The following is a 14,405-nucleotide window of genomic DNA, read 5'->3' on the forward strand; positions in this document are numbered from 1 at the left end:
TATTTCTTTATTTCTTTATTAGAGAGAGAGAGAGACCATGTGTATGAGAGCTGGGAGGGAGGCAGAGGGAGAGAGAGGGAGAGAGAGGATGAGAGAGAGAGAGAGAAAGAGAGAAGCAGACTTCCTGCTGAGTGCAGAGCCTGAAGCAGGGCTTGATCCCATGACCCTGAGATCATGACCTGAGGTGAAATTGAGAGTCAGACGCTTAACTGACTGAGCCACCCAGGCACCCCCTTCGGTCTGGGCTTTTAAATCAGGTGGGAATATAAACCATGTCATTCTCCCTCTGACCTAGAGAGCTTTCCTGCAGCTCCTCCATTTCTTGGCAGAGTTTGTGTTGTCTCTTTTATGTGCTAGTTGCTATTTTAAATCATGGGTTTTTTTTCTGTGCCCAGGGACAGAGGGATCTATGCCTGGTCCCTCAAACTATCTCCCCCACTGCTGTTGGTAGCATTGGGAGCGGGGGTTCCCTTTTTTACTGTGTCTCTATCTCTCTCGCTATTCTCTTGTTGTTCTCCTTGTCTTTGGCTTGTTTAGTAGCTGTTTAGTCAGCCCTCAGTTCTTCTTCAAAAGGAATTGTTCTGTTAATAGGTGTAATTTGGTGTGTTCTGCAGAGGAGGTGAGTTCAGGGTCTTTCTATGTTGCCATCTTGGACTGGAACTCCATTTGAGTGACTTTTAAAAATACTGAACCAATATTTTTAAGTATGTTTTTACATAAATACCTGGATTTGGGGTTTGTTTTAAAATATTGGAATATCTGGAAAGTTAGCATGGATTTCCAAGTGACAGTAATCAACCCTAGCTGAACAACCACCCTCCTCTGAACAGGGCAAGGCACCTCCAGTTCACCACATTCCTCACTTTTCCCCATTGTCTTCCTGATACTCTCCACCTTATACCTGTTATTGTTTTCATGGCCCTGAGAGATATTTGGGTTTTTGACCTTTATTCTATGGGATATTATACTACTTCTATTTTTGAGGCATTTTAAGTCCTTATATAGATATTTTAGCTGAGATCAACCCCAGCTGTCTTCTTATGAACACATTCTATTTAGCAAATTTATTAATTGGGGTTCAAGTTCTCTTAGTAACATGTTAGACTTTAGCAAAGAATTATTTTAAACTGTTTTTTTTTTTCAGTTTAAACAGAATTTTTTCTAATGTATTATGATATTTAAGACTTTTTGGTAAAAGATAATTCAGTTTCATAAATCTTGCATTTCCTATCAGACCCTTGACTTACAGAATAGTAGTTCTGCATTCTGTTTAAGCTAAGAATAATTATCCTTAAAAATGGAACTAAAGACAGGAATCTGATACATGAATATCCTAGCTTCCTACATAATGATGTAATTCAAAGTCCAGACATTATTTGAAACATGAATATTGCAAACAAATATATTCTCAAACATCAATAACCTGATCACAAGACAAACCAATATAGGGATAAAATAGGAGGGAGAAATACGATAGGCCACAAAAAGAGGAGTCGCAAGGAAAATCTGGACATTAAAATGCAAATGATCAGATTCTGGGAGCCTGCTGCCTGAGCTGATGGTTCCAGAATCACAGCATCACTGTCATGACCAGGGCTAGATCTAGGATGTGATGAGCAAGGTAGATACAAAGTTTAAGAGGGTGCTAAAAAACTTAGTAATCATGATAAATACTTTAAGGCATGATTTAAAAAAATTTACTGCAATATTTTATAAATGAAATTAATGCCAAAAAATCGATGATGTATAAAATGATCTTGTTGGCCAATAGGCTAAAATTTGGCCAGCATTTAGGAATACTTAGCCTATGCCAGGTATGGAGCTAAGTACTTTTCAAGCTTTTTTTTTTTTAATTTTATTATGTTATGTTAGTCACCATACAATACATCATCAGTTACTGATGTAGTGATCCAAGATCCATTGTTTTCGTATAACACCCAGTGCTCCATGCAGTACATGCCCTCCTTAATACCCATCACTGGGCCAACCAATCCCCCCTCCCCCCTCCCCTCTAAAACCCCGTTTGTTTCTCAGAGTCTATAGTCTCTCATGGTTCATCTCTCCCTCCAATTCCCACCACCCCCCCATTTTTCCCTTCCTTCTCCTAATGTCCTCCATGTTATTCCTTATGTTCCACAAATAAGTGAAACCATATGATAATTGACTTTCTCTGCTTGACTTATTTCACTTAGCATAATCTCCTCCAGTCCCATCCATGTTGATGTAAAAGTTGAGTATTCATCCTTTCTGATAGCTGAATAATATTCCATTGTATATATGGACCACATCTTCTTTATCCATTCATCTGTTGAAGGGCATCTCGGCTCTTTCCACAGTTTGGCTATTGCAGACATTGCTGCTATGAACATTGGGGTGCATATGGCCCTTCTTTTCACTACATCTGTGTCTTTGGGGTAAATACCCAGCAGTGCAATTGCTGGGTCATAGGGTACCTCTATTTTTAAATTTTTGAGGACCCTCCACACTGTTTTCCAAAGTGGCTGTACCAACTTGCATTCCCACCAACAGTGTAAGAGGGTTCCCCTTTCTCCACAACCTCTCCAACATTTGTTGTTTCTTTCCCTGTCCATATTTGCCATTCTAACTGGTGTAAGGTGGTATCTCAGTGTGGTTTTGATTTGGATTTCCCTGATGGCTAATGATGATGAACATTTTTTCATGTGTCTGTTAGCCATTTGTAGGTCTTCTTCAGAGAAATGTCTTTTCATATCTTCTGCCCACTTTTTGACTTGATTATTTGTTTTTTTGGGTGTTGAGTTTGAGAAGTTCTTTATAGATCTTGGATACCAGCCCTTTATCTGTAGTGTCATTTGCAAATATCTTCTCCCATTCTGTGGGTTGCCTCTTTGTTTTGTTGACTGTTTCCTTTGCTGTGCAGAAGCTTTTTATCTTGATGAAGTCCCAAGAGTTCATTTTTGCTTTTGTTTCACTAGCTTTTGGAGATGTATCTTGAAAGAAGTTGCTATGGCCGATGTCAAAGAGGTTACTGCTTATGTTCCCCTCTAGGATTTGGATGGATTCCTGTCTCATACTGAGGTCTTTCATCCACCTTTTCAAGCTTTTTAAAAAAGTTTGATATACAGAAGAACTTCATGAGATAAATTCTATTATTTCCCATCCTTCTTTCCATTTTGCATCTGAGAAAACTGAGGCTTAAAGATGTTGAGTGACTTGCCGAGGTTAGAGCTAATAACTGATAGAGCCAGGATTCAGGTAGCTTGACTCCAGAAACTGCTTGTGTCCATGGTACTATGGGATGGCTCAGCCCACAGTTAGATCATTAAGTTCTGCAGATATTGAAGTGAGTCCACTATCCTGGTATTCTTACTGGATTAGGGATAGGTTCATGACCTCAGAGCAGTCGTGTATAGACTGGCCTGGAGGAGCTGAATTTAATTTGATGGGAAGACACAGATTATTGGTTTTCCTATACTAGATGCTTTCTGTTCCACCCAGTGTTAGGAGAGGTGGGGGAGAGTGAGAAGGAGGAAGAGAGGTGGCAGGAGAGAGAGAGATCGAGAATCAGGAAATACTTATGCACACACAGAGAGAAAGAAACCTAAAGACAGTGAGACCAGGCCAATGAACAAATAACTATTGTTGGTAGAGGCAAGAGTAAAAGGAAGAGACTGTTTCACCATAAAGCTCAAGCCCAGAATGGAGAGCAAGGGTTCCCTGGCACTGAAAATGCGCCCATGTACCTCAGCCCCAGAGCTGAGTGAAATGGTGCTTCAGTCTCTGGGAGCATGTCTGAAGTCACTCCAGCCTATTTTCGGTTTCATTACTGTGTCTTCTTCCCCTGTCCTCTACGTATCAATAGTTTGGTAGATATCCAAAGGTATTCACCATAACCCGAAATAGCAGGCCCTCGTTCCCAGTTTCACAGGTCTCTCTTCCCAGTCTGAGTTGTCCTGTCCTCTGGCCCTTTTGCTGCCTTCACTCTGTTCCTGGCCATCTCTCGCTGGCTTTACACTACACTATAAGAGTGCTCATCAGTGGATGAGCTTTACACTACACTATAAGAGTGCTCATCAGTGGATGAGCTTCTTCTCGTTTCTCCTCTTGTGATGCTTCATGAAACTGTGAAGAGCCCAGTTGTCTGTGATCCTTTGCTGACTCTCCGAGTGCTCCCTTACCTGTCAGTTTGTCCAGGTCCATAGGGCAGGAGGCAGCGGGCCAGGAGCTGAGAGGGCTGGCCAAGAAGGGTACGGTATCTGAGGGGTAAGAAAGAAGTTCAGTTAAATTTCTGGTACGCTACAAGCACATCTGCTGACTATAGTGGCATAATTCTGATGGAATATTTACCTCCAACTGTAGACTTGCTGCTGATGCTGCAGCCAGATTTCAAAGACGTATGGTAGATTTTCCAGGAGCACTGCATTCACTAAAAATAATAATTGCCCCTCTAAATCAGGGGTTCTCAGTCCTCCCAAATCCAACAACCCCTTTGGCAGTAAATATATAACAAACATTTTGTAATGATTCCTTTAGTATTTGTATGGACAATATAACCTATTTACACATACTTTAAAAATGCTATAATTGTATAAGAAGAAATAAAAGAAAAGTGAATTAAGTTAATAAACGAAGTAAATATAAATTCTTGGGCAGGACCATGCCAGACACATAGAAAGCTGTCGTATATTTTACCTCTTTTTAGAATCATTGAGAATGGGATGGTGAATAACACAGTCTGATTGCTTTTATATTAGCCACTCAAGCCCCATGAACAATGTTATAGTCAGTGACATGATTTCCCAAAATGGTAACCGTGGTAAACAGAATAATGGCCTTTCCAAGGATGTTCAGGTCTCAGTTTCTAGAAACTGAATATGTTAGCTTACATGGCATATTTTGCAGATATGATTAAGTTAAGGATCTTGAGATAGAGTGGTTATATCCTTGTAGGCCCAATGTGTTCGCCATGGTCCTTATAAGAGAGAGACAGGAGTGTCAGAGTCAGAGAAGATGTGACAATGGAAAAAGGTTGGAGTGGTACAGGGCCATGAGCCAGGGAGTGTGGGCAGCCTCTAGAAGTCAGAAAAGGCAAGGAAAGGGATTCTCCCCAAAACCTTCAGAAGGAACATAGACTTGATGACCCATTTTAGACTTCCAACCTCTAAAATGATCAGATAATAAATACGTGTTGTTTTAAGCCACTAAGTTTGTGGTGATTTCTTACAGCAGCAAAAGGAAACTAATGTAGTGACGAACTCTTGCAAAATTCCAAATTACCAAAGTTTAATCTTTATAAAATTTATATGATAGCTTTCTTCCTGGGAAATTTACTGAATAGTCAAAGTGTACAAAAATATTTTGTGATTACATGTAAAATGGAGCTCGACTGTAGACGGAAATAATTATAAATCGGGTTTTTACTGTTTTGCCAGGCTTTCTGTTTTTCACTCTTCAGTTTTGTCTCTGCTCTCATCCACTTGCAGTTTTGGTTCACTTTTTGTTTAGTTTCCACCTTGTTTTGAGTCTCTTTGCCTTGTGACTTCACCTTACCTTTGCAGAATAGCCCTTCAAGATGTTTACACAAACCTGGTTCCCTCTCTAAGACTGCCAGCTCTTAAAATTCTTGTTTGAGGAACATACTTTTTCTTCAACCCAGAATGACCTTCTGCCTGCAGTCTCTAGGTTTGACTGATCCCTAGTGATCCTTCAGAACTTGATACCATCATTTCCAAGCAGCTTTTTTGTCTTCCACTGTCATGGGTAGATCATTCTCTTGGGTTTTCATTGGTCCCTGAACTTACTTATCTTTTATCTATCATCTATTTTTAAAATTTTAATAACCAGATATTGTGCTAAGCACTTTAGATATCTTTTGTCATTTATATCATGTATCAATCCTATAGGTTAGTTATTTTTAAAATTTCTATTTTGCAGGTGGGAAAACAGACTCAGAGAGTAAATATTTAAAATCTAAATATTAAAAAAAGTTCTTGTTCATACAGTCCTTTATATTCACAAAAGATTAAATTTCAATGGATTATATTTGCAAGGATTAAAAGTTTACAACTTTTTACTCATTAGTTATCATTTATTATACCTATATATATACAGAGAAGTTTCCAGACTATGCCCCAGGCTTTTCAGGATGCTTGCCTTTGAAGTGACTGAATGTTTTGCTTTATACATTTGTGGTATTTGGATTTTTTACAGTGGTCAGTTAGTTGAGTCAAATTTATTTGGCTTTCATATATAAAATCTAAATAAAAATTAAAAAAATATAAGTTTGTATTGGTAGTTTAAAACTTTGCTAGGTCAATTACACACACACATATATATTTTTCATGTGTAAATACAAATTTAATTCATTCAAAAATTAATTTGTTCTATACTTGCTTATTGAGTGTCACTATGAACCAGGTTCTGTTATAGGCACTGGGGATAAGGCAGTGAGTAAGAAAGACTGTGGAACTCACATTCTAGTGGGGAGTATATTCAACACTACATCAGGTCCACAGTACTAAGAAGAGAAAAAAAGTAGCATAAGGTGATAGAAAGTGGTAGGAAGTTCTCTATTACATAGTCAAAGAAGGCTTCTCTGAGGAGCTGTTTTATAAGCTTGGGCCTGAATGAAATAAGGGAGAAAGCTATGTCAATATCTGGTGAAATGTGTTCCAGAATGTAATTTGCAATTTTTATCTAATAGTTTGGGTTTTATTTTGAAATTAGACTTAATTATATGAAAAGTATTTTTTTTAAAGATTTATTTATTTGAGAGAGAGGGTGGGGGAGCAGCAGAAGGAGAGAGAGAGAGAGAGTCCCAAGCAGGCTCTCTGCTGAGCATGGAGGCTGCCATGGGGCTTGATCCCAGGACCCTGAGATCATGACCTCAGCCGAAACCAAGAATCTGGTGCTTAACTGATTGTGCCACCCAGGTGCCCCAAGACTTCTTTTTTTATGGTGAAAAAATTTAGTCACTGGACTCAGTTTGGATGATCCCAATTTTGTTGGCAACATCCAAAGCATCACAATCAGGAACCAGGTGAACACAGGCCTTCTTCTCTCCATGGGCCTAATCAGGGTGTTGACCTTGGCCATGTCAGTGTCATAGAGCTTCTGCACAGACTCATCTAGTACTTGTTGGCCTTGATATCCACAATGAACACAAGTGTGTTGCTGTCTTCTATTTTCTTCATGGCTGACTCGGTAGTCGGGGAACTTGATGATGATGATGGCATAGTGGTCAAGCTTGTTTCTCCCGGGGGCACTCTTTCCAGGACATTTGGGCTGCCTTTGGAGATGCAATGTCTTGGGCCATTGGAATATGGGTGATGTGTGGATCTTCTTCTTCTTCTTTTTTTTTTTTTGTGACTGTGGACACTTTTCAGCACCGCTTTCTTGGCCTTCACAGTCTTTGCTTTGGCTTTGGGAGTGGCAGGGGCTTCCTTCTTTGCCTTTGGCACCATCTTTGCCTTTGGCACCATCCCTTTGGCACCATCAAAAGGCTGTATGAAAAGTAGTTATTGATATGCTAAATGCTTGGTGGGTGAGGTGGACTGCTGGATAACAGGGAAATGTGAGGTCTGACCTTGGCCACCTAGGTGATGACCTTGATGGGAACTGAGAACAACATATATAAAAATATCAAATGGAAACAGTATACAATTATTTGGTGTTAAATTGTGTGACACAGATTCTAGGTTTGGGGGGACCCTGTTGGGTCTTACACTTCCCGAAGTAAGAGTATAATTTTACTAGATTTAAAGATTTTAAAGACAAGTCCATAGATTGAAGCAAGAAGGTGAAAAAAATGTTCTTTAGTGGAACTTTAGTTCTCATTCCTTTGGGATTTACTTCTTTTAGGAGCTATTTATGGAGTCTGTGAAATATGATTCTTTTTTTTTTTTAAAGATTTTATTTATTTATTTGAGAGAGAGAATGAGAGAGAGCACATGAGAGGGGGGAGGGTCAGAGGGAGAAGCAGATTCCCTGCGGAGCAGGGAGCCCAATGCGGGACTCGATCCAGGGACTCCAGGATCGTGACCTGAGCCGAAGGCAGTAGCTTAACCAACTGAGCCACCCAGGCGCCCTGAAATATGATTCTAACTGGGGATAGGAAATGATCAGGAATCCAGAAAATCGGTTTGCAGTCTGTGGTATCCTGAATAGTGGGAGCTTTCCATGGACCCAGACTCCTGAGTCACTGAAGTATGGTGGGAAGGGTAACATGCATTCTTTTTTTCCTACTTCTCTTTCCCATCACTCCTCTGTGCTATGAACAAGTGAAAGTTGTTCTCTTGATTTAGACTTATAATCAAATTGATACCATCCATTCTCTAGCACAGAGCTCTTGATAATACCCCTCGTTTGGGGCTCTCAAGAAATGATTTGTGACTCAAATAGGAATATGCTAATAGTATTTATGCTAGTGGGATTATGACATTTTTGGTATTTTCCAAGTTTTCTGCTTTCCACAAATCCCACTCATTCATAGTATGGTTTCTGATTATACTTGAGTTTCTGATTATATTACCTTTGAAATTAAAAAAAACATGAAAAAAATAATTCAAAGAAATCATTTGGATTTATTACATTAATGAGTGCTTGTTCAGTTTGCACAATAGATTTTCTTTGTTAAATTTAATTTTTTGCTTCAAAGATTTTATGCTTGAATCAACTTTTTCTTTTGTTTTAATGATGAGTATTATTACAAGCAGGAATTATAATACCTAGTGTGTACACTATGATTCTCACCCCAATGTGTTGAATCACAGATCTGTACCTCTGAAACAAATAATACAATATATGTTTAAAAAAAAAAGAAAGAAAGAAAGAAGATAGCAGGAGAGGAAGAATGAAGGGGGGGAATCGAAGGGGGAGAAAAACCATGAGAGGCAATGGACTCTGAAAAACAAACTGAGGGTTCTAGAGGGGAGGGGGGTGGGAGGATGGGTTAGCCTGGTGATGGGTATTAAAGAGGGTACGTTCTGCATGGAGCACTGGGTGTTACATGCAAACAATGAATCATGGAATGCTACATCAAAAACTAATGATGTAATGTATGGTGATTAACATAACATAATAATAAAAAAATGCTAATACCTAAAAAAAATAAAATAAAATAAAAAGATTCTCACCCCAAAATATATAAGCATATTTTTAAATTCAGTAACCCCTTGAGCTTAAGCGTACATTGAAGAGAGGCATCAAATATTTACATTTTATAGAAAGGCTTGGAGGTAGGTGACTAAAACAACAACAACAAACCAGTTATATTTGCAAAGCTGCCTGGTCTGTTCCTAAAGCTGTTCCAAAGGATGCTAGTGAGAAGGTTTTCTGAGATATAGATAAGCACTGCTACAAACCTGAGTTGTTGGAAGGCTTTCCCTGTGGTTTTGATTAATAATTTCATTAGCTGAAAAATCAAAAACTATTCCCCCTTGTTTTGTTCTCTGGTGTTAGAATTCCAGGCAATGATCTTGACGAGCTGCCTCTCACAAGGGGGCCTTTGATTGTTTTGGAAGAGCTTTGTTGCTCTGTGTGCATGTCAATGCGCTGGCCCTGGTCCTGTTATCTGCGTGTGCCTTCCTTGCTCATCTTCTGCTGTGCTCCCTGTTACAGGGGATCAAACCTGCCAGGCTCCTTCTTGTCTGTTGGTCAACCAATGGTGGGCAAGAGGGTTAGAGGGTGGAAGGATCAGGACCCCAAGGGGACTTTCAGGGGACCTGAAAGCTCCTGCCTCCTTTCATGATCCCTCCAGCTTAGGGTTGGTCGTGGCTTTCTGCTGTTGCCAATCTCTGTGCTGTCTTGCTTTTCTCTTGGGTTTCTCAACCCCTCTTCCATTACCTGTGCCACCAATTTTCTGTTACTAAAGTCTCTGTTTTAGGTATGTAAAGTGGTTTCTGATTTCCTAGTGAGACTCTGAGTTATACAGCTCTCAGTTCTCAAGGATGATTGCCAACAGAACAAACCATTGTCTTTGTGAGAATTTTCAGAAAATTCAGGTTTATAAAATTTACCTTATTTTAGACCTTAAGAAGGAGAATAATATGGGAAAACTGAGATAATAGCTTCATCATTTTATAGGCAGGTACTTCTGAGCTGATGAATTATTTTATATACTGCTATAAAATGAGACATGTTAATTGCATTGACCTGTGAGTTTCTTTATTGTCCACCTTAGATTAGTAACATTTCATAATTAGCAAATGATATAATGTGGTATAAAGTGAAGCCACCAAAATATATTGATTGAATTATTTAAAAGTTTATACCTAAAAATACAATATCTGTGTCCTTATTTGAGGCAGACACTCTCCTTAGTAGCATACTATAAGATAGACTGGGAAATAAGCTTATATGATTTTTCTAAGATGGAGGGGAAATGTCTATCCAACATTAACAAGTAAGGGGCTAGTATGTAGTGATGAGTAAGGGGCTAGCATTTTTTTAACCGTGTAGAGTCTGCAGTGGGGAATCCACTGGAGTAGGAATCATAAAACACAGATTTTACCTTAGGTGGGGGTCACTAGAGACGGGATGGGCAAGTGATTTATTGAGCAAGGGCTCTATAAGAAGTGAGGGAACAGGACAGGGCAGGGGAAGAAGATAAGCATAGATGTGTTTCAGCTCATGTCTAGCCTTGATCTGATTGCATGGGGAACTCGGGAGGATGAATGACTCCACAGAGAAGTCTCATGTTGAGACTGGGTGGCTGAACTTTGGTTCGTTCAGTCATTCACTGTGGTGGCCCCTGGGTGGGGTGTAAGTACATAAATTCCACAAAGGGCAGTTCTCTGGAGGAAGGGGTAGCTATGAGCTCTTAGTGGCAACACCTGCAGCTGCTGAGGGATGGGAAAACTGACCTAATAAAGGAGCTATATATGGATGCCCACAGCATCTACTGTAAGTATCAATACACAGCACCCTGTTTCCACCACTTATAAAGCCTTTGGCACCAGACAAGACATATAACCTCTCCAAGCCTCAGGTTCCTTATCTGTTTAAAAAATGAGGGGTGCCTGGGTGGCTCAGTCCTTAAGCATCTGCCTTTGGCTCAGGTCATGATCCCAGGGTCCTGGATTGAGCCCCGCATGGGGCTCTCTGCTCCACGGGAAGCCTGCTTCTCCCTTTCCCACTCCCCCTGCTTGTGTTCCCTCTCTCGCTGTGTCTCTCTCTGTGTCAAATAAATAAATAAAATCTTAAAAAAAAATGAAAAGACAGGGAACAACAACAACCCCATCACTTTCCCTCATAAATGTGCTTTGAAAGAAATAAAGTGCTCTGGAATATTTTCTTAAGTAGCTAGTCTATTGCAGAGAGAGCAATGCAGGGTTATAAAGCTAGTTTAAAATGCCAGTTTAAACATGATGGTAGTCTTCCCTTGGATGCCTCTGAAAACATAGCCTGCAATGAGGACTTGGGTGAAGGTCGTTTATTTTGGAGATGATCCTAGCAGGCAGGAGTGAGGGAGTGGGGAGGGAGAGACAGAGATGGAGAAAAAGCTAATATACAGGGTGCCACCGAGGTCCCTGCAGCAGAGTGAGGCAGGCTCAGTCATGCACGCTAGGGGCAAGTTGTTATCAGCAGGCAGCAAGTGAAGGCATGAGTGGCACTGTTCACCCCAGCACCAAAAATGTTCTGTCTGCTATACCACGCTCTTGGTGCTGCTCAGATCCACAGATCTTCTGCATTAATTCTCTTCTGTCACTGATTCTTCAAAGACTAGGCTGACCCCTGCCTCTATCAATGCAACCAGCTTTAGTCCCCTTTGCTGCAGCTGATTTTGAGGCCAGCAATTGATATCCATCATCTCTCTCTTCCACTATCCATTCTAGACTTCCCTCATCCTCAACCAGCATTTCCGAGGATGCCTGCTCAGTAGGTGACCCAGACCCTCACCCCTGGGGGCATCTAAACCTGGGTTGACTGGCTTCCTTCAATTGCCTGTTCCCTGTGATCAGTGGACACAGAAACACCAGGAGATACCTCAGTGCATCCCCAGATATCCAGACTTAGTCATCCTTTTATCCATTGTGTAGCAGTGACTCTATCTCCTCAGGATTATCCCAGTCAGTTTCTCTGCCAATACAGAAACTCCATTCTTTGCCTGTGATCCTCTGGCATGAAGAGCCTGAGTGATGAGGTGGATTTACAGCTTTAGGCTCAGTGTCTCATGGAAAAGTATTGTCCTCCAAGAACCAGGACCTTTATTCTAGAAAAGATTAAAGTTGTGGAAACAAGAAATCCAAGTTAAGCAGCTGTATCACTGGGAGTGATGATGAGAGGAGTCAACCAAAGCTTGTACCTGTTGGTACCCCGACCTTTGTTTTCCAGCTTTGGGGTACACAGCACATGTAATGGCTATTGTTTCAAAGCATATAATGAATCCTGGAGAATAGTATCTCAACCCTGCAGGTTGTAGACATAAATTGATGCCATATTTGAGCAAATATGAGGCTATTCTAATATTCTAATAGGCAGGGTCCTTCTGGGTGATGCAAAGTACAATAGGACCTGTGGATCCTGGGGTTATGCATCCACTGTTGCATCTTCTCTAGGAGAGAGGTGGTCACCACAAAGTGAATCTAATTCACACAAATGTCTACCCCAGCCATGGCTGAGATCAGAGGTAAGCATAGAAGAATGTCAGTCAGGGCACCAGGTGTTTGCTACAGTTACTATCACAGATCTTTTGTGACGTTCCTCCTTGCATGGGCTAAGGACTGTATTCCCAGGAAGTGCACAAACACTAGCTCTGCTCTCCTTATCTTCTCTCCTGTTCACCCAGTCACTCAGGAAACAGTGCATAACTGTTCCAGAACTGTGCCAGGTTCTATGTTAGAGACACAAGTATGAGTAAGTTTCTGTCCTTTGGAAACTCACTACCTAGCACAGGAAATTGATATATAAATAGTGAACTATATTGTGTAATGGATGCTTTTTAATCTAGTGAGTAAAAAAAAGAGAGTAATTCATTTTGCCTGGAGAAGTCAAGAAAGACTTCATAGAGGAGGTGATATTTGTGTTGACCATTATAAGATGGATATGAGTTTTCAAAAGAGACATTGGTAGACCGAAGTGATGCTGGGTAGAGAAAGGGCACAAGCGAAGGTACCAAGACACAAGGAAACACGCACAATTAGGGAATGACAGGGCTTTAGGGACTAAAGCAAGGGGTATGATGTTGGGGTGGGAAGGAGGGAGCTAGAGAGGGGCAGAATGTGAGGAGAAAGCAAAGACTGAACCAGGTCAAATGGAAAGGCCCTGAATTACATTCTAAGGAAGTTGGACCTGACATCTCCAACATAGATGATATGGGTGTATAGGCCATGCAGTCAGCATAGTGGAAATGTTAAATTGGGATGTGAATGGGTAGACAAGACAGTGTTGTGGTGAAGCTCTCAAAGGCTGTGCCATAGCACTGCCAGAAGGCTGGAGCTGGAAGGAGCCTTACTTGCTGTTGTAGAAAGTGTTTCAGATGAAATCCTACAATGGAAGTCATCATGGCCTAGTAACTAAGTCAGAGCTACTCTGAAGCAATGAAGATGGTGGGGTCAGGAGAATCTGAAGGGAAGGGGCCCACAGACCTAACTAAATGTTCCCTTGCTCTTTTTGTTTACCAGGTAAAAAGATGAATAGTTATGTGAAATCATGTGTGATTTATCCTGGGTTAGAACACAAATCTTTGAGAATCTGAAACCCTTTCTCCTTATGGTTATATTCTTCAGATGTCAAAATGTTATGGACATAATCTCAAATGACATGTGTGAAATTTTGTTTCATAAAATATTGAGTGTTAATAAGAGTCTAGTCAATGTGGGCTCTTCTTACTATTTCAACTAAGCATGCAAACAAGTATGTTTTAGAAGCAGGTAAGGGGAATTGTGAGTGAGAAATGGAACAAGAATGTGCTGAGTCCCTGCTTGGATGGGGCCTGGGGAAGGGAAAGGGGAATCCCTAGTGGTGGGAAATTTGTCAGAAGTTGTCTATGACATGCTACATTCCCTTTTTCTGATTTTATTCCAATGTCAAAATTAAGCCTGGAAAATCAGCAAAGACTTGGAACGGTGGGTGGGAGTGGGGTTGGAGGCAAATTATAAATATCTCCTTGTTCTGATCTCTCATCTTTTGCCCTATGGTGACATCTATCTTCTTAATTTGATCTCTAAACTAGTTGTCTCCATTGGATGAGAGGAGCGAAGTGGGGAGGAGAAAGAGAGAAGAGGAAACATGCCCATGAGTGGGGATAGTAAGACACATGGGCCTGCTAGAATTACCTATCGGATTTTTTCAAACTACCCATGGCTCTTCTTCCACTAGTAGGAATGTTAATAATCCTCCTCTGTGCAAGAGGGGAGATGATTAGCGAGCCTAAGTCACAACAGAGCATGTCCTATCCTTTAGGCATGCTAGGGAGAAAAGAGGTT

At 40.7% G+C, this 14,405-nt stretch overlaps 1 protein-coding gene across 1 annotated transcript; it reads right to left on the bottom strand.

The window, feature by feature from the left end:
• Window positions 1-7,106: 7,106 nt before the first annotated feature.
• On the bottom strand, window positions 7,107-7,442 carry LOC110591386 (60S ribosomal protein L23a-like). Its single transcript, XM_044913097.1, has one exon. The coding sequence runs from the start codon at window positions 7,440-7,442 to the stop codon at window positions 7,107-7,109; it is 336 nt and encodes a 111-aa protein (XP_044769032.1).
• Window positions 7,443-14,405: the final 6,963 nt, after the last annotated feature.

The sequence above is a fragment of the Neomonachus schauinslandi genome, chromosome 2 (genome assembly GCF_002201575.2).
Source record: "Neomonachus schauinslandi chromosome 2, ASM220157v2, whole genome shotgun sequence".
In the NCBI taxonomy this organism is placed as follows: Eukaryota; Metazoa; Chordata; class Mammalia; order Carnivora; family Phocidae; genus Neomonachus; species Neomonachus schauinslandi.

What these genes read in the sequence shown, in the direction of transcription:
- LOC110591386 (XM_044913097.1), bottom strand. Translation starts at nt 7,442, where the DNA reads ATGGTGCCAAAGGCAAAGAAGGAAGCCCCTGCCACTCCCAAAGCCAAA.